This window comes from Hippopotamus amphibius, chromosome 1 (assembly GCF_030028045.1).
Source record: "Hippopotamus amphibius kiboko isolate mHipAmp2 chromosome 1, mHipAmp2.hap2, whole genome shotgun sequence".
In the NCBI taxonomy this organism is placed as follows: domain Eukaryota; kingdom Metazoa; phylum Chordata; class Mammalia; order Artiodactyla; family Hippopotamidae; genus Hippopotamus; species Hippopotamus amphibius.
Window position 1 is genome coordinate 36,514,260 of NC_080186.1, and position 20,870 is coordinate 36,535,129.

A 20,870-nucleotide genomic window follows, 5' to 3' on the forward strand; every position below is an offset into this window, starting at 1 on the left:
CTTCCTTGAGGGGCTGGGGGGTGGAGTGGCGGGACTCTCCAGCGCCTGTGCCTTCCCCAGCCATCGAGCTGATCAAGGACCTGGTCAGCTACGACGTGTGCGCGGCGCTGCTCAAGGGCCTCGTGGCGCTGCTGATACCGTCCTTCGAGGAGACCAGCAAACTGCAGTCCCAGATCGTCAGCGGTAGGGATCCGCTCGGATGGAGGGGTGGGCCTCAGCGGGGGGTGGGTGTGGGGGGGGTCCTCCAGCCTCTCGGCCACTCGCTCTTACAGACTCGTCGGTCCTGCAGCTCACCGCCCACCTGCCGCTGTTCCTGCAGCAGGCCGCGGCCGCCAAGGCCATCGGGTAAGCAGGCAGCAGACAGTGGGCGGACGCGGCAAGCCAGGCTCGGCGCTGCCCGCGGGCCCCAGGGGCGCTCCGGCCGCCGGAGGGTCCCACGGGACCGCCGCAGCCAGAATCGCACCCCCACCCTACCCCCGCCCAGGATCCTGGCTCGCGACAACACGAGCCTGGCCGAGGAGATGCTGCACCTGCGCGTGGTGCACAGCCTGATGGCCGCCATGGGCAACACGGACCACAGCAACAGCCAGCGGCAGGCCAGCCTCACTCTAGAGGTGCGCGGGGCGGGGGGCGGCGCGGCTGGCGCCGAGCGTGGGCAAGGCGGTCACACAGCACCGCCCCCCCCGCCCCGCCCACGCAGTACTTCGTGCAGTTATTCCCGGTGGTGGAGGAGCACGTGCGCAGGTCCATGGGGGAGGAACTCTACAAGCTCTTCCGTGTAAGTGCTCCCACCCCGCCCCGCGGGGCAGGCCAGTGCCCCTGCGCACGCCCCAGCGCACGGCCCCTCCCCTTGCACACCCACCCCACACACAGATGGGGCCTGGGCGCTGGCTGCCGGAGGGGCCGCCCTGGATTGGGCTTCTCCACCTGGCACTCTTCCGTTGCCGTTCCTGCCCTGCCAGTCAGGCTAAGAGCCTCACTGCAGCCTGCAACCTCCCTCTGCCCACGCCCAACTCCAAGTCCAGGCTGCCCTGGCATCCAGCCGGGTTCCCCGTGCTCCTGTCCTCAGAGCAGCGCCGAGAACTTGTACATGAAAATAGATAGCATTCAGGCGGACATCTTGGCGGCCAACAAAGTCAATGTCACCGAAGGTGAGTGGGGAGTGAGGGGGTCTGGAGCAGAGGTGCAGCGGCACCGTGACTCAGGCTCATCTCCCTGCCTTCAGCGCAGTACCTCAGTGGCCTTTCCTACAGCAACATGAGCTTTTACTTTAGCCATCGTAATCAGGATCAGGTGGCCTACATCACACACTTCCAGAAGGAGGATGTGGAAGAAAAGGAGTAACAGAGCCTCTGAGGCAAGCCAGGAAGCCAAGGCTGTGTGTCAGGGAAGCCTGGCAGGAGGAAGGAGCTGGGGCCAAGCTCCGGTTGACCCCTCTTGGCCCTTGGTGGGTGGCTGGGGGTTCTGCCCCCCAGTGAGGGAAAGGGAGAGCTGGCTGGGAAGGGTTTAATAAACAGTCTTGCTATTTATCTGGCGTCCGTGTGTGGAGGACAGAGGAAGAGCCAGTGAGAACTATGATGATGGGTCGGGGTGCCTCCCTTACCAAGGAAAAAAGCTGGTCTGAAGGGAAGGACCACCCACATTGTAGAAGATTCAAGGGCATAGCCTGAGGAGTGGGCCTCACCACAGCTCCCTTCTGGCCCCTGCGCTCTCCCCTCCAGGACATCACACTCTGGTTTTTCTCCTGCCTCTCTGGTTGCTTTCTTTCATTCTCTTTTGCTGATTCCTCCCCTTCAACCCAGCTTCCTTCATTGTGGAGCAAAGCAGGACTCTGACCTTGAGGCCTCTTCCCTACATTTACACCCTGGTGATTCCATCACTTTAAATGCCACTTATAATGCAATGACTCCCACGTTTCTATTTCCCGCTAAACATTCCTACCTCAGTGTGTTGTCCATGAAAAATTTAATCAGTCGATCTGAGAAAGAAATCGAAAATTTCATTGGAGCCAAATTGAGGATTATGAGCTGGGAGCAGCCTCTCAGAAAGCTCCGAGAACTGTTCTACCTGTTAGTGGTCAAAGCACAGTTATACAAGTTTTTGAGACAGAGGGCTGTACATTAAAATGACATACACAGTGACATTCACACAATCCAGATTTACACCTACAAAACAAGTAATGGGTCATGGGTCATCATGGCCTCTTACAAAATCAAGGTTGTCTCCTAAGGAGTTATCTTGTTGATACTAGGAAAAATTTGCTCTTTCCAGTTGAGCAGGTATTTCTGCCAATGGGGAGGTTTGGTCCATGCATAATGCAGATATATAATGCACAGTAGAGGGGAAAGAGGAGGCCAAAGGACAGAGAAAATTTTTTATGTTCAAACTTTCTTTAACTTGCCTTAGAATATGGATTTTTATTTCATTAGCATCCAAAACTGAACTCCCAATCCTGTGCCATCTTCCCCAGCTCAACTGATAGCAACTCAACTTTCCTGCCACTCAGAACAAAATAGTGGTGTTCTCCTCGATGTCTCTCTTTAACCTCTGGATCCATTCTGTCTGTTGACTACCTTCCAAATATATCCAGAATCCAACTATGTCTCACAAGCTCCATTGCTAATACTGTGGTTCAAGCCACTGCCATCATCTCTCCTCTAGATGCCTCTGCTTTCTGCCCTATTCTCTTTTTCAATACAGCAGCCAGAGTCGTCCTTGTAAACTTCAGATTCTATCACTCTACTCAAAACCTTGCAGGGCTCTCCATTTCACTGAGAGTAAAGCCCAAGCCCTTACTGTTATGGCCTCCAGGGTGATCTAGTCTCCCATGACTTATGAACCCTTTCTTACTTCTCTCTCTCTTTCACTGCACTCCAGACACATTGGCTGTGTAGTTCTTGAAACTGACAAGCTCCTGCTTTAGGGCTTTTGTGCAGTCTTTCCTGCTGAACACTTGAGAGAGGTTCTGTTCCTAGAACTCTCACCCAGGTATCTCATGGCTAATTCCTTCACCTCAACTCTTCACACAAGTTATCTTCTCAATGAGGGTTACTCTTTTTTTTTTGGCTCACGGGTTTAGTTGCTCTGAGGCATGTGGGATCTTCCTGGAGCTGGGATCGAACCCGTGACCTCTGCATTGGCAGGCGGACTCTTAACCACTGCGCCACCTAGGAGCCCAGAGGGTTACTCTTTTTAAGTCGCATCCCACACTACCAATCCCTGTACTCTGACCCCCAACCCCTGCCACTCTGATGTTTTTTCCATAGCACTTATTTACGTAGTATTTATTTATTGTCTGTCTCCCCACCTGAATGTAAGCTCCAGTAGGGCAGGGATATTTGTTTTCATTACTGATATATCCCAAATGCTGAGAACAATGCCTGGCACACAGGAATGAATGACTAACTTATTGTGAAGGAATGGTTCCTCAAAGTCTGGAGGAAATGAAATCAGATGGCAGTAATTCTCCAGGATGCCACAAGAGGGCATCACGGGCCCTGATATTGTTGGTCAAAGGCAGCCTAACCTTACCCCAAACTGGGATTTTCAGCCTCAGCTTTCCTCTGTTTTGGCGGAGGGAGGAAAGAAAAGTTAACGAAATGTCGGTATGTTTTCCATAAAGCTAAATGGACTTCCTATTTTAAAGACGTGTCCCGTCCTGTGGTGTCAAGTCATACTTACTGTTTTTAGTCTTTGAAATGGCCTTTCTTTTTGTAGAATTATGATTTAAAAAACAGTACCCCAGAAATGTTTTGGAGATTTTAATAATTGGAAAATCCAAAAATCTGGAAACCACTGGTGTAAGATGATCACAGTTTAATCACAATGGAACTTTTACAAATGAAATCTTAAGGGACTTCCTTGGTGGTCCAGTGGCTAAGACTCCGTGTTCCCAATGCAGGGGGCCCCAGTTTGATCCCTGGTCAGGGAACTAGATCCCATGCTGAAACTGAGTTCACATGCTGCAACTAAGAGTTTGAGTGCCGCAACTAAAGATCCTGCATGCAGGGGCTTCCTAGGTGGCACAGTGGCTGAGAATCTGCCTGCCATTGCAGGGGACACAGGTTTGATCCCTGCTCCAGGAAGTTCTCACCTAAAAAAAAAAAAAAGATCCTGCATGCAGCAACTAAGACCTAGCTCAGCCAAATAAGTAAAAATTTTTAAAAATAAATAAAAATGAAATCTTAGGTAGAATACAAACATCCAAAACAAATACGAAATTTATGAATATACCTTTGTTTTCCCCCAAGTTTTTATTTTCAAAAGTTCAAAACTACAAAAACGTTGAAAGAATAATACTATGAATGCCTATACCCTTGACACGTTTTCTTTCTGTTTCCTGGGCTATTTGAAAGTTTCAGATATCATGACATTTCACTACTAAATACTTCACATTATGTTTCTACTAAGAATAAGGATGTTTTCCTACATAATTACTATATCATTATTGTGGTAGTCTGAGTAATAGCCTCCAAATACATCCACATCCTAATCCCAGGAACACGTAAATATGTTACTTCACATGGTAGAAGGGATTTTGCTGGTGTAGTTAAGGATCTTGAGATGGGGAGATTCTCCTGGATTATCTAGGTGGGCCTGAGGTAATTACAAGGGTCTTTATAGGCGGGGGGATCCAGAGTTAGTTAGGAGATGACACGACAGAAGCAAGAGGTTTGGAGTAATGCAAGAAAGGGCCACAAGCCAAGGAATGCAGGCAGCTTTCTGAAGACAAGGAAACAGTCTCCCTGAAGCCTCTGGAAAGAATGCAGCCCGGTCAACACCTTAATTCTAGACTTCCGACCTCCAGAACTGCAAGAGAATAAGTTTGTGTTGTTTTAAGTCACCGTGTGTGATAATCTGTTATGGCAGCAACAAGAAAACAAATACAATTATTAATTCAATAAAATCATGTAGAGTACATATTAAAATTTCCACAAGGGTATCAAAAATGTACCTTCTGCTTTCTTCCTGTCATCCTTGATGTGTTTTTGGGTTTTGTTCAGGATTCAGTTAAGGTGATTGTATATTGCATTTGATTGTCATGTAGTATAAGCTTATTGTTAAAGTTAAAATTTATAGCAGTTACCTGCTGTCTAGATCCATATAAAAACTGGAAATTACAGATAATCTTGAGGATTTTTTTTTCTTTTTTTTTTCTCTCAGCCGAGCCACACAGCATGCGGGATCTAACTTCCCCAACCAGGGATGGAACCCGTTCCCGTGACCACGGACCTCCAGGGAATTCCCAGGAGTTCCTATTCTAGGATTTCCTATTTTTAACAGTTCTATATATAAATATATATCATACAAAAATCAAGCAACTACACTTCAATTTTTTTTGAAGTTCTTTAAAATGCCAAGTTACACAAGTGCAACACTGAGAACCGAAGCTCTAGATTAGTGGGCCTTGCCTGAGGTGCTCACGTACTGCCTTGAAAAAACATCTGTGAACAGATATGCCCAAGCCTAAACTTTGATCAAAGCCTAAACAAAACCAGATTAACCGGATATTCTATAGGTAGCAAGCACCTAGGGGGCGACTGACTGCTCTGTGCCAGGTCCCGTGCAAGGCACAGGAGGCAGTTCAAGTGATCTCCAATGTTGGAATATACATTCGAAGCCCTAGAGACCAAGTGTAACCCCCATGTCTGTGAATGTACTTGAGTTCGCTGTGAGGTCGCTGGGCGTAAGGCGGCGGTGGGCGCTCCTGCTGCGGCTGCCCCCTTTCTCCCGGGGCCGCCGCTTCCCCTCAACAGAGCCGGCTGCCCGCCCCCCGGCACAGGTGTTCGCTCTCTCAAACAGGGAGTCCCTCCTTCCTTAAACTGGGAACAGCATCACCTCCCCAAAATACCGCACAACCCTGCGAAAACAAGCCGCACCGCTCAAATCACGCCCCACACACGCACACTTTCTGAAAGCGAAGCGGTAAGAAATCCACACAACACCTGCCGCTCGCTACAACTCAAGAGGAACAACCACGCAAAGCACCACGGAGAGCCAGGCACGCCTCATAATTTCCCGGGACTCCGCGAAATGACTTCTTTGCAGTTTCTCACCTGACAAGCAAAAAAATCCCATGGTTTCCCAAAGTTCAAGCAGTAAGATAAACACGAAAACCGAGTAAAACACAAAAACAACAGAAAACACAGACCAACAATATAGAAACAAATGACAGAATTACGATCCACAAAATCGTCTATTTTTTGTACAGATTCAGTAGCCTTGTATAGAACAAGGCCTCAAAAAATTGGGTAAACACTCAGAATTGTTCCTCTCCACGGAAATCTTTAGTAAAAGGCGAAAGATTTATACGATCTGAAGAGAAACCAGAGTATGTTACGTGTACCGCTCACACAGTTCTCGGGTAACTGTAAGTCCTAAAGCGGCAATGGTAACTATTTACCGCCAAAGAGCGAGTGAGTTCTGCTTTGATTTCAGACAATCCTGTGGAAATATCCTAATTTTCTTGGGGGCCGGGGAGAGTCAAAAGAGAAGAATCTAGCACTTTTAAGGTAGGCACGCTCCTGAATGCAATGCATGCTGGGTATGTAAATGAAGCTGAGTCGCCAGCCTCTAGTTTCGGGAAAGACCTTAGTTTATTAGTTTCCCTGCTCTGTCTAGAGTCACCACCAGGGGCGGAGCAGAAGCCAGATTGACGAGAATATAGATGCTGGATCTAACCAGAAAGTGTTTTATTTTGCTTATTTATTTTAGGTTTTTTGTTGGTGGTGGTGGGGTTTTTGGGGGGTTTTTTATGAGGGTCAACATTTATTCCTTTTCCAAATGTTACAGTAAAACCAGGTGGAAGAAAATGGTTTTAGCAGTTAGAAAAAAGAAAAGTACGAATCTGGGGTTTGGCCATTAAAAGTTATTTACAGCAATGGGGGGGGGGGGGGGCGGGGCGGTGGAGAGGAGACAAGACGGTGTTTCACATTACAGACCTTCCCCCAACCTCAAAGCTTAATAGTTGCTTACCTAGTCAAAAAAAGAGACACATTTGATTCGCAAGCTTGAGGTCTGAACTTGAATAAGACGTTTATAAAAACCTGGACAGAGGCAGTGTCCTCCCCAGCCCAGGTGCCACTATAGACACAGCACAAGAGACTAAAAACTCAACAGGGGAAGGCTGGACACTCAGGGTTTGGGAGTTTAGGCACCCCCACATCTGGCTCAGGGATTTGGGGAGTAAACATAACCTACTTAGAAAAGAATTGGGGGGACCTCCCTAGTTGCGCAGTGGTTAAGAATCCACCTGCCACTGCAGGGGACACAGGTTCGATCCCTGGTCCTGGAAGATCCCACATGCCCGGTGAGCCACAACTACTGAGCCTGAGTGCTCCAACTACTGAAGTCCGCGCACCTAGAGCCTGTGCTGTGCAAGGCAACCGAAGAGTAGCCGCCGCCCACCCTCCCCCCACCCCCCACCCCTACCCCCACCGCCCCGCCACGCTAAAGAGAAAGCCTCCCCAACAACTAAGACAGGCAGACAAAAAAAGAAGGGAGTGGTCAGTTCTGTCAAATAAGTGTCAAGTGAGGTGGGGACTGCAAAGTCCATTGGATTCAACAGCAGTGCCGTTGCTGGTGACCACGGGGGTGGGAGGTGATGGAAGCCGAACTGCAGGGAGCTGATGAAGGAGGCCAAGGGAGGTGAAGAAAGCAGGCAACATCTCCTCTGAGACATTAGCATGGAAAAGCCAAATGGAATTTGGGATTAAAGGCAGCCTCCCTCCACCCCTTTTGTTAATATTAGGAGAGTGTTAAACATGCTCAAACACCTTGGGAAGGAGCCAGTACAGACGGAGGTCCTGGAGAGAGAAATTAAAGGACAGACGAAGGAAGCTAGGGAGCGGGAGAGGAGGAAGATGGAGGTCCAGTTAGGTAAGAAGAAGGACCCAGACTCTGACTCCGTGGTGGCAGGAGGAGGAGGGGAGGGAGAGGGTGCAGCAGTAACTACACCACAGTGAGCATCTTTCTGGAGCTGGTCCTCCATCCTATGGCTCGCCGGCAGTTCCTCCTCCTTCCGCCCCTCTGGACCTTATGTTCCTCTACCTTTTCAGCATCTGCCTTGTAGCAGCTGAACTGCTGGAAAAATCAGACAAGGGAGCCAGGCCTCTGATGAAGGTCCTGATATTAGTCGACATGGCGCTGATATTAGTCGACATGGCTCTAGTTGGCTCTGTTTCCCACTCTCATGGCACTCACTATGTACCACTTTCTCGCACCGAAACCATCCCACACCTCCTCCCCAGCTCTCAAGCTCATCAGGTAACCTCACAACAGAAGTTGTGGAGAAAACAGAAGCCATTTCCTTATCCACCCATCCCCCAACCAACAGTGCCCAGCATCTGCCCCTTCCTCTGCCCTCATCCCATCAAAACCATCCCCCCACTGCGCTGCTTTTACTCAGTCCCCATCCAGAACACCAGCTGTCACTCCTCTCTACCAGTTCATCCCTGCAGACCAAGCAGCTTCCATCAACTCCCAGCTGAAAAAGAAGGGGCGGGGGGGGGGGGGGAGAAGAGGGGAGGAACTCACTAGACTTACATCACCCTCCAACTGCAGTCTCCTTTTGGAATATGGTGATCAACCACAGCAAAGAAAAAACTTCCCTTCCTATTTTAGTTTCAGAGAAAAATTCTGACAAATCTCTTTATTAAAAACAAACTTTCCTACAGCTGCAAGAAAACAAATGGAACTTTCATTCTAAACAATGACTTTCCACTGAGTTTCACCTCAAGAATCTTAGTTATCTTTACTGTGGATGCATTTACATCAACTGGTACCGTTTTGAATTAATTAATTTTCATACTAGATTTTTTAATGTTTCACCAAAAAAAATTTTTAAAAAATGTTTCACAAACCTTGAAATTGATGCAAATGGCAGAAATTTCAGGATACATTTAGGTGAAATAACTTCTATTGTAAAACAGAGTTCTTAGGTTTTTCCCTGTCTCTTCTTCCTCACTTCTCATTGTTTATTATTTTAAAAATTCATCATGAACTATTTCTAACTCCACAAAAAAGTGTAGAAGACAAAGACACACCTGATACTCAGATTTAATAGATATGAACATTTCTTCAGATGTGCTTTAGATATGTTTGAAAAGTAAACAAAACCTTACATAGCTCCCTTTCCTCTGTTTTGGAGCCTGTGGAAGCCTGTTGGGAACAGGACTTTAAAATGATGAATATGTCTGGAAGGCTCTGATGCAAAGCCATTTTTGCTGGCTCTTAGCAGGGCCTCTGGAATCAGAGGGAGCACACAGCTCTTCTGAGACCTGAAGGTGTTTATGCTTGGGATGAGACGGAATTCTAAGCTAGAGATGTCCTTATGTGTACAAAGCAGAGACAGCATAGTGACTCCTAGTGGCAAACCAAACCAAATGAGAGTATCCTGGGGAAAGGTAATTCATGCTCAGTGAAACAGTGGCATGGCTCTTGCCAAATTCTGAAGCAACCTTCCTGCTAAGGCCATTGAACACAGAATCTGTGTGATGCTGTACCCCTCAAAAATTTAAACCTATTAAAAAGTAAATAAATAAGAATGTGGATGTTCTCTTGTAAAAATAAAACAAAAACAGAAACATAGACACAGTTGAAGCCTGCATTTGTCCCCCCAATCCCACTGGCTCCCCCTCTATACACTGATACCTACTATTCTGAAATGCCTATGTCCCCCATCCACCAACAATATCAGTCATGTGTTGTTGGGTTTTTTTAATATTTATTTATTTATTTGGTTGCACTGGGTCTTAGTTGCGGCCAGCAGGCTCCTTAGGTGCGGATAAGGATAGTTCTGGCATGTGCACTCTTGGTTGTGGTATGCATGTGGGATCTAGTTCCCTGACCAGGGATTGAACTCAGGCCCCCTGCATTGTGAACACGGAGTCTTAACCACTGTGCCACCAGAGAAGTCCCCAGTCATATGTTTTTAAAATTTGTATAAATACCTTACTTTATCCATCCTTCTGTAACTTTCTTTTTTTGCTTGCCCTGTGGGGCTTTTGGGGATCCTAGCTCCCCTAGCTCCCTGACCAAAGATTGAACCTGGGCCCTCAGCATTGAAAGCACAGAGTCCCGACCACTGGACCTCCAGGGAATTCCCTGTAATTTTCTTTTTTTTAATTCAACATTACATCTTCAAGATTTATTTGTGTTGGTATCTGTAAACCTAGTTCCTATTCATCCATTTTATTTTCTGCACAATGTTCCATTGTTTGGGTATACCACAATGCCTAGGACATCCAACAAAGGGACATGTAGTGACATTACTGTAAAAAAAAACTCCAATTTCAATATATTTATTTATTTTACAGTTTCTTAGATCTTTTACTTGTGAAAACAAAAATAGGAATAGAATTGGCAACAAACTCTGTCTCACTATGTAAACCAATTGAAAAACAAAAGTTTGTTCATCTCATTAGGAGGTGTATTTCCAATAAATTTTTACTTTTTAGGTTGAAAATTCTTATCTTGTTTTAATTAATCATGTACTTAGAATGATAATAATTCAACCCAGAAGTTGTGTTTTTAACACTCCGAGACTTAGGTAACGAATAATCTTTTAAAACATACATAGAGAGAAATACATATGAGTATCTTCTCATGTTTATTGATAATTCCAGTTTCCCATTCTGGGAACTGCCTGCTCTGGTCTTTTATCCATTTTTAAATTGTGTTTGTCTTTTGTTTATTGACTTGCAGGAGTTCTTACTCTTTATATTCAGGAAACTAAACCTTTGACAGTTTATATGTATTGCAAGTTATCGCCTGTAGTCTGTCAGCTGTTTTTTTATTTGTTGATTATCATGCAGAAGTTTTAATATATTTAATTCATGAATTTTCACTTTATAGTTTTCTAGATTTTAAGAAATCTTTCCCTACCCTAATGTTATAAAAATATACTCTTGTATAAAAAGTTATAAAAAGTTTTAATGTCTTTACAATTGAATTCCTAATTATCTTGACTTTTCTTCTGCATGATGTGAAATAAGGGCCTAATTTTCCTTTATGGAGCATTATCTGCAGCATCCTTGGTGAGTGCGGGGCGTTGTAGACAACCTGACATCCATCACTGGGGGAGAAGTAGGTAAAATGGGTAAAATGCACTATTATGCAACAGTTGGAAATAATGCATTAAATGTCACATTGCATCAATAGAAAGTTTAGTGACAAAAATGAGATGCATGGCATAATATCATTAACATAACTTCTAAAATCCATGCACATAAATAATACATGCACATATTACCCATTTTATAAGAAAAAAAACCAAAAAGATATATATTAAACAAAGTGGAATGGTTGCCTGGGTAAAGAAGGCAAATGAGAATAAAATAAAGAAATAATGAATGATAAATAGATAAATGAATGAATGGCAGGAGGAGCCTTCCATAGACCACTGATGATAATGTCATGAACCCAGGAGCATAATCATCTTGTGGGGGCCAAAGATGATAGATAGATAATAGATAGATAGACAGACAGGCAGAGCTGCTATGAAATGAGAAAGCGACAGAGAAAGCGAGGGAGGGAGAGAGATGGCAGACAAGAAGAAACAATGGAAGAAGGAAGGAGGCAGACAAACTGAGTTGTCTTAGAAGAGTACACAATCTAATAAACAACAAGGTCCTATTGTATAGCACAGGGAACTATATTCAATATCATGTGATAAACCATAATGGAAAAGAATATGAAAACATATATATATGTATATATATCTGAATCACTTTGCTGTACAACAGAAATTAACACAACATTGTAAATCAACTATACTTCAATAAAATTTTTTTAAAAAAGAGTACACAATCTAGGGGAAATTATTTTGTGTGCCTGGAAAAACATAAACACTGTAATCATGATTCAAGTAGCAGAAGAGAGTGGTGTAAGGGGAGGGGCAGCACTGAATGGGAGCTGAGTTTCTTCAAAGGAGTCCTAAACTGTAACGCCTTGGCTTGTCCCTTAAGAGGCTCTGTCAATATCTCCAGAAGCAACAAGTATCTCCTCACCACAGACAGTATTCAAAGCAGAAGGCAGATACTGCCAAATGGCATTTAAAACAAATAAACAAAAAAAAACCCCACAAAACTATTACTGTTTCTCTACATCCCACCTCACACCCCATTTCTGTCATCAGAAGCAACCGTTGTTAACGCTTAGCTGTTTCTTCTGCTGGATGTATGCCTGTGTTTCAGAGCAACAGACTATACTGCTGCCTCTTAAATCACTAATTTTATTTATTTTTTACTTTTAAAAAAGTTAAGAAAATTTTTATTGGAGTATACTTGACAACAATGTTGTGTTAGTTTCAGGTGTACAGCATGGTGATTCAGTTTTATATATATATATATTCAGTTTTATATATATATAACGTTTTCAGATTCTTTTCCCTTATAGGTTATTACAAAATATTAAGCATAGTCCCCAGTGCTATACTTGATAGGTCCTTGTTGGTTAAATCAATAATTTTAAACATTACTTCTTGATTTATTTTAAAAAACAAAATTCAACGAAGTAGATTTTAATGATCTTATTGGCTTTATTCAGTGATTCATGAATTGGGCAGTGTCCAATGTAGCAGAGAGAAAGGAGCTCGGAGCTGTACCAGATGAAAGACTTTTATAAGCAGAAGGGAGCAGAAACAAGGAAATTGTACTAGGCCAAAAATCGGGTTGGTCACGGCAAGGTTCCTTTCCTTTAGGGGAGGGCAGGGGTCTATCAGGCAGATGACCTTACTAGTGCTGACCAGGCAATTCCTGACTGACTGGTTTAAGATTCCATTTCTGGGAAAGCCAAAACTGTAATTAAGTCTCGGTTTGGTGATGTGGGGTTTAGCACAAGCAACTACACTTTAGGCGTTTTGTGTTGTTTTTAATACTTACCGTCAAGCTAGATGAGGATGTTTTCTCCCTCACACCCCCTCTTCCCTATGCCCATCATCTCCATGTGATTGTATTTCAATATTCAACAGTGTTTGAGCCAAGCCAAGTAGAGTTCTATGATTACCTTTCTTACCATGTATAATTTTTTATTTTCCTGGAGTTAAAAAAGTGCCTCAGGGACCTCCCTGGTGGTCCAGTGGTTAAGGTTCTGCGCTCCCAATGCAGGGGGCATGAGTTCCATCCCTGGTTAGGGAACTAAGATCCCACATGCTGCGCAGTGTGGCCAGAAAAAAATAACACTAAATTAAAAAATAAAAGTGCCTTATTTTAGAAAACTTTCTATTTTTCCTATTTGAAAATTATGAGGTATTTGATGTATAAAAGGATATATGAACACTGTAAAGCAACTATACTCCAATAAAGATCTGAAGGAAAAAAAAATGGATATATGGAACATATGTTCTTGGAGCATAATTTTAAAAAATTGCTAAATATCCCCAACCGAAATTAAGAAACAGAACTTGACTTGTTCTGTTAGTATTATTCCCTGAGCACTCCTCTCCAATCGCATCCCCTGCGTCCCTGGCCCCAGAAGTAACCACTACACTGAAGCTGAATTTTCCTGTCCATTATCACCCTGTTTTAATTAATGTGGCTTCCTACAAGGGATGTCCTCTCTATTTGTTCTTTGTTCTCTTATTTACAAGATATTCATGGATCTTATTTCTCCATGTAAATATTAAAATAACTTTATAAAGCTCCTTAAAAGATTCTGCTGGACAGGCTTCCTAGGTGGTGCAGTGGTTGAGAATCCGCCTACCAATGCAGGGGACACAGGTTTGATCCCTGCTCCAGGAAGATCCCACATGCTGCGGAGCAACTAAGCCCGTGAGACACAACTATTGAGCCCATGTGCTGCAACTACTGAAGCCCACACGCCTAGAGCCTGTGCTCTGCAACAAGAGAAGCCACAGCAATGAGGAGCCCACTCACCCCAACTAAAAAGAAAGCCCACACACAGCAAAAAAGACCCAACACAGCCAATAAAATTAATTAATTAATTAATTAAAAAAAGATTCTGCTGGAATTTTGATGGAAATTGCATTCAACTGTTGGATATATTTAGAGACAAGTAACATCTTTACCATGTTACTATCCATCAATATATATACATTTTATTCCATTTACTCTATCTCTTTTAGTCCTTAAGAGTCTTTGCTCTCTATAAAGGTCATTTTTAAGGTTGCTTTCTAGGTCCTCTATAGTTTTATTGTTTTTGTGAAGAGTATCTTGCTTTTACTATTATATTTACTAGTTGGTTATTGATGGTAGAGAGGAATACTCATTTGTATGATTTCATTTAGAGCAACCCTGCAGAACTCTTTTTTAGTTTATTTATGTGTTGGTATTGAGTCTCTTGGCTTTTCCTATACAGGAAACCACGTCATCAGCAAATACTGAGTTTTGTCTCATCCTCCGTGTTAGTATTCAACTTCTCAGTGAATAACAGACTCCCCAAAGAGTACCTTGAACAAGTGAGAAGTTTATTTTCCCCTCACATGAAGGAAGCCGAGAAAGGAAATTTAGAGTTATTGTGGAGACTCCATGGGGTCAAAGACCCAGAGTGTTATTGTGGCTGTGCACGGCCACCAGTGCATGGCCGCTACTGCACGGCCAGCACTTCATTGGAGCCAGCTACTTCATGTATGCATTGGGAGCGGCAGGGTCTTAGCCATTGGACCACGAGGGAAGTCCCCATCCTTTTTAATAAGTGTCAGAAATACTTTACACAGGTTTAGGATACTTTCATTTACATATAATATTTCCACTTCAACTTGAACTTAGTCACATGGCCATACCAAGTGGAGAGAGGCTGGGAAATGCAGTCTTTTAGCCGGCAGCCATGCTGCCGTATGCCCAGGTAAAAATGGAGGAAACACTACAGGCGGGCAATTACTGGTCCCTTAGGCACAGATTTCCGTTCCAGGTTCAACACTAGTGGGGACAGCAGTAATCCTTTTCTCTGATTTTATTTTATTTTTTTTTAATAAATTTTATTTATTTATTTATTGGCTGCTTTGGGTCTTCGTTGCGCAGGCTTTCTCTAGCTATGGGGAGCGGGAGCTCCTCTTCATTGCAGTTCATGGGATTCTCATTGCTGTGGCCTCTCTTGTTGCAGATGTCCCTCATTCTTTCATGGCTGCGCAGTACTCCATTGTGTGGACATACTATAGTTTATTTAGGCGCAAGGGGCTTCAGTAATTGTGGCACATGGGCTCAATAGCTGTGGCTTGTGGTCTCTAGAGCACAGGCTCAGTAGTTGTGGTGCACGGGCCTAGTTGCTCCGTGGCACGTGGGATCTTCCCGGAGCAGGGCTCGAATCCGTGTCCCCTGCATTGGCAGGCAGATTCTTAACCACTGTGCCACCAGGGACGCCCCTTTTCTCTGATTTTTAAAGTGTATGTGTCTTTAAGCATGGTATTTACTATAAGTTTTTGGCATGTAGTCTGTATTATGTTAAGGAAATTCTCTTCTATCCCCAGTTTTCTGAGTTTTTATCAAAAATAGGGGCTGAACTTTCAATCAAATGTTTTTCTGATCCTATTGAGATAATCATATTATTTTTCTCCTTGAGTCCATCAATGTGGTGAATTATAATTTCTAGATTTTCCTGTGTTAATCACTTTTACTTTTCTGCATGACGCCCTATTTTAATCATGATACATTTTTAATTTGATTTTACCTTTTCAATCATGTGAAAGATTTATGAGATTCAAAAGTCAAAACCTATAAAATTACATAAACTCGGAGAAGTCTCACTTTTGTCCTTATCCTCTCCACTCCAATCCCCCCACCCTGTGTTCATTAATTTATGGTTTAATCTTTACATGTTTCTTTTTGGGAAAAAAAATCATCATCCTCATTATTATCACATATGTTTTATTTCCCTTAACAAAAGGCAACGTACACCTTACTTTTTTCACTTAATAATACACCCTGGAAATCGAGCCATGTCACTTTATAGAGATGTCCCTCATTCTTTCATGGCTGCACAGTACTCCATTGTGTGGACATACTATAGTTTATTTAGTCTGTCCCTATAGGTGGAATGTCAGTTGTTTATAGAATTTTGTTATTACAGATAATACTGCACTAAAAGATTTGTGCATATGTTTTTTTCCTCCATATTTCTAAGTGTATATTTTGGGCTAAATTCTCAGAAGTGAATTGTTGAGTCCAAGTCTAAATTCACGTGTAGTTTTGTTAAGTACTGCCAGATTCCAGAGTTTGTACACAGTGTGTGCTCCCTCCAGCAACATATGAGTGTGTCTGTTTCCCTAAAACTTTGCCAGCAGGGTGTTATCAAGTTTTAAAATTTCTACCCATCTAAATAGTAAAAAATGGTATTTCAGTGTAGTTTTCATTTGCATTTCTCTTTTTTATAAGAGAAGTTGAGTATTTTTTCTTATGTTTAAGGGCCATTTTTGTATCTTTTGTGTGTGTGTATTTTCTGTTTTTATCTTTTGTCCATTTTTATGTTGAGTGTTTGCTCTTTCCCCTCAATTTTTCTTGGAAACTCGCATTGCCATCTTTCAGCCATGCATCACAGAAAGGAAAAGTTTCCCTTCCCTTAATTTTAAAGAGCTCTTTGTGTGTTAAGGACATTAGTTCTTTATCTGCCATGTATTGATAAGTTGCTAATATTCTCTCCCAGTTTTCATTTTGCCATGCAGAAGTATTTTTTAATGGAGTCAAATTTATAAATCTTTTATCTCTTCTGGATTTGAGTTATAATTCAAAAGGCTTTCTTCACACACATATTATTAAGAAAAATTCCCTCATGTTTTCTTCTACTACTTCATGTAGTTTCATTTTTTAACATTTAGATCCCTGGTCTGTTTGAAGTTTATTCTGGTATATGGTGTCAGGTATGGATCCAATTTTGTGTTTTCCCAAATGGCTGAAACTACTGGTAGGAGTCAATTACTCCTGGAAAGTTTGGTAGAACTTATCTATAACTGCTTCAGCTTGGAGCTCAGGAGATGGAAGTTTTTTTTATTATCTTTTCAATGTCTTTATTGCATATTGCTCTATTCAAGACTACTTTTTTTTTCCTTCTTGTGCCAGTTTGGACATTTTACATTTTTTTAAGAACCTTATCTATTTTGTCAAAGTTTTTAAACTTACTGATGTAAAGTTGTTCAATAGTTTTTTTAAATTACTTTTTACCTAGGTTGTGTCTATACTTATTTTCCTTTCCCCCCTTTTTCACTCTATTTTTTCATTTGTATATTTAAAAAAATCATTATCGGGAATTTCCTAGTAGTCCAGTGGTTAGAACTCCATGCTTCCACTGCAGGAGTCAAGGGTTCAGTCCCTGGTCAGGGGACTAACATCCCACAAGCCACAAAGCACGGCCAATTAAAAGAAAAAAAATCACTCTCACCATGTTTGTCTAGCTTATTAAGACTTTTAAACAACTAGCTTTTAAAAACACTTTTTAAAATCTCTTTTTCACTGATTTCTACCTTTGCCCCCTCTCTTATTTCTTTGAGTCTCAATGTTGTAGTTCTTCAGATTATTGAACAACGCATCAGTTAGGAATATTTTAGTTAGGTATGTTTTCAGTAGCTGGTTAAATAAAACATGAATAATAGTGGCTTAAATAAACAAGTCGGGACAAGAGGGCAGACAGCAGTATCAAGCAGTATGAGCAGTATTTCGTCTTTTGGAACTGAAAACCACAGCCACAGAAAGATAGAGAAAATGAAAAGGCAGAGGACTTTGTACCAGATGAAGGGACAGGATAAAACCCCAGAAAAACAACTAAATGAAGAGAAGATAGGCACCCTTCCAGGAAAAGAATTCAGAATAATGATGGTGAAGATGATCCAGGACTTTGAAAAAAGACTGGATGCAAAGATCAAAAAGTTTACCAAAGACCTAGAAGAATTAAAGAACAAACAGAGATATGCAACACAATAACTGAAATGAAGAATACACTAGAAGGAACCAACAGCAGATTAACTGAGGCAGAGGGCAAATAAGTGAGCTGGAAGACAGAATGGTGAAAATCACTGATGCGGAAAAGAATAAGGAAAAAAGAATGAAAAGAACTGAAGACAGCCTAAGATACCTCTGGGACAATGTTAAACACACCAACATTCACATTATAGGGGTCCCAGAAGGAGAAGAGAGAGAGAAAGGACCTGAGAAAATATTGGAAGAGATTATAGTTGAAAACTTCCCTAACGTGGGAAAGGAAATGGCTACCTAAGTCCAGGAAGTGCAGAGAGTCCCAGGCAGGATAAACCCAAGGAGAAACACGCCAAGACATATAGTAGACAAATTGACAAAAATTAAAGACAGAGAAAAGTTATTAAAAGCAACAAGGGAAAAACAACAAATAACATACAAGGGAACTCCCATAAGGGTAACAGCTGATTTCTCAGCAGAAATTCTGCAAGCCAGAAGGGAGTGGCATGATATATTTCAAGTGATGAAAGGGAAGAACCTACAACCAAGAATATTCTACCCAGCAAGGAACTCATTCAGATTTGATGGAGAAATCAAAAGCTTTACAGACAAGCAACAGCTAAGAGAATTCAGCACCACCAAACCAGCCCTACAACAAATGCTGAAGGAGTTTCTCTAAGTGGAAAACATAAGAGAAGAAAAGGACCTACAAAAACAAAAACAAAACAATTAAGAAAATGGTAATAGGAACATACATATCGATAATTACCTTGAATGTAAATGGACTAAATGCACAAATCAAAAGACACAGACTGGCTGAATGGATACAAAAACAAGACCCATATATATGCTATCTACAAGAGACCCACTTCAGACCTAAGGACACATACAGATGGAAAGTGAGGGGATGGAAAAAGATATTCCATGCAAATGAAAATCAAAAGAAAGCTGGAGTAGCAATAGTCGCATCAGATAAAATAGACTTTAAAATAAAAAATGTTACAAGAGACAAGGAAGGACATTACATAAAGATCAAGGGATCCATCCAAGAAGAGGAGATAACAATTATAAATATATATGCACCCAATATAGGAGCACCTCAATACATAAGGCAAATGCTAACAACTATGAAAGAGGAAATGCAAGGCAGAAATAGACACAGATGTAGAAAACAAACACATGGACACCAAGTGGGCAAAGCGGGGAGGCTTGGTGGGGCGATGAATTGGGAGATTGGGATACCAAATTGTACACTAAATATATGCTATTTATTGTCTGTTAACTGTATCTCAATAAAAGTTCTTAAAAAAATAAAAATAAAAAAAACAAACAAGTCAGGGGACTTCCTTGGTGGTCCAGTGGCTAAGACTCAGTGCTTCCAATGCAAGGGGCCTGGGTTTAATCCCTGGTCAGGGAACTAGATCCCACATGCCACAACTAAGAGTTCACATGCCACAACTAAGAGCAGGTGCAGTCAAATATTTTTTAAAAATAAACAAGTGGGTTTTTGTTTGGTTTTCTTTTTACATAGCAAGGACTCTGACTGTAGGTGGCTACTGGCATTAGTTCAACTGCTCAGCCACCAAGAACCTTCTTGGGCTCTTCCTGGCTTCCTACTTGGCTGTCCTGAGAGTGTTGGATTTTTTTGATCTGATGACTAAGAACTTACCTCATGATCACAAGACAGCTGTCACAGCTCCAGACAAAACATCCGTGACCTCACCTGGAGCACCAAAAAAAAAAAAAAAAAAAAAAAAAATCCGTGTCCAAGGCATGAAAAAAAAAAAAGAGGCAGGACATATTACAAGCAAAGGATACTCATTTCAGTCCCTTCTTTTTCGATCTCCAATGTAGAGATGAGTAAGGGAGAAGGGGGCTGCAAATGGCTGTGGGATTAGCCCACAACAGTGTGTGTCACAAACAACCAGCTCATTTGTTTTCTACCTTTCTTGTTTTCTTTACCACTTCCTGATGCCTTTTGAATGCATCCTCACCCTGATCTTATTGCTCATCATTTCATCTTAGCTGTAACCATTCTGCTATTCAATCCACGTATGGATTTCAACTATTAAATTTTTCATTCCCAATATTTCCAACTGATTATTCTTGTTTGTTCCTACCTTAGGTTAACAATATCCTCCTTTATCTTTTGAGGATATTTATCATACTTATTTTAAACTTGACCAGGTCTTATTACCTCAGCTTCATCTAATATTATTTTCTCAGTTTGTTGTTTTCCATTTATTGCAAATATGTTCCCTTTTGATTTCCTATTATTTTAGGGGTGTCAGTGAATTCAGGGGATGGCTAAGGCCCAGACCCTAGGCTATGAAGCAGGTGGGGAGGTAATGTTTCAGGTCCACTGGGCTAGCCGTACCTGGTCAGGCTGCAGTGCTGGGTTTACAGCCTCATGAGGCGATGGGGCAGATAATGATCCACCCAGGGTCCTGGGGGGTGCGGGTGAGGAGGGACGAGGCACAGGTGAGTACAACTGAAATATCTCTCCCTCAGTCTCACCCCCATCTCAAGGCACCTGACCCCCTTCCACTCTGGCTACAGTCACAGTCTCCCCACAACTGGCCCCCAATTACCTTCTGCCTTCTCATGGATTTCTCCGTTTTCACTCTAGTTTCTCAAATCCTCAACCCTTCTTCACTTCTCCTTATTCTTTGTTGTTGTTAAGTAGAAAATTTCAAGCAAACAGAGTCTTCCCTGGAGGTCCAGTGGCTGAGACTTTGCCTTCCAATGCAGGTAGTGTGGGTTCCATCCCTGCTCGGGAAGGTAGAATCCCACATGCCTCGTGGCCAGAAAACCAAAACATAAAACAGAAACGATATTGTAACAAATTCAATAAAGATTTTAAAAATGGTCTGCATCAAAAAAAATCTTAAAAAAAAATTTCAAGCAAAAAATTGTTGAGTGCAAAGACACCATTTTCCATCAGCCTGCATCTACTATCATCAATTCATGGCCACAGTTATTTCCTGTCTCCCCATCCCTCACCACTGGCCC

The 20,870-nt window shown here is 42.4% G+C and overlaps 1 protein-coding gene and 1 non-coding gene across 2 annotated transcripts in view; one reads left to right on the forward strand and one right to left on the reverse strand.

The window, feature by feature from the left end:
• ARMH1 (armadillo like helical domain containing 1) overlaps positions 1-1,412 on the forward strand; it is a 47,707-nt gene extending 46,295 nt beyond the window's left edge. Inside the window, exons 8-13 of the mRNA XM_057708684.1 lie at positions 61-183; positions 273-345; positions 485-614; positions 701-778; positions 1,070-1,151; positions 1,226-1,412. Coding sequence (XP_057564667.1) covers positions 61-183; positions 273-345; positions 485-614; positions 701-778; positions 1,070-1,151; positions 1,226-1,344 — 605 coding nt within the window. The 3' untranslated portion in view covers positions 1,345-1,412. The remainder of the gene's footprint in view (positions 1-60; positions 184-272; positions 346-484; positions 615-700; positions 779-1,069; positions 1,152-1,225) is intronic.
• Positions 1,413-6,218: 4,806 nt separating this feature from the next.
• Positions 6,219-6,335, reverse strand: LOC130842244 (U5 spliceosomal RNA). Its single transcript, XR_009050379.1, has one exon. It is a non-coding gene; the product is annotated as a U5 spliceosomal RNA (small nuclear RNA).
• Between the last annotated feature and the right edge of the window lie 14,535 nt (positions 6,336-20,870).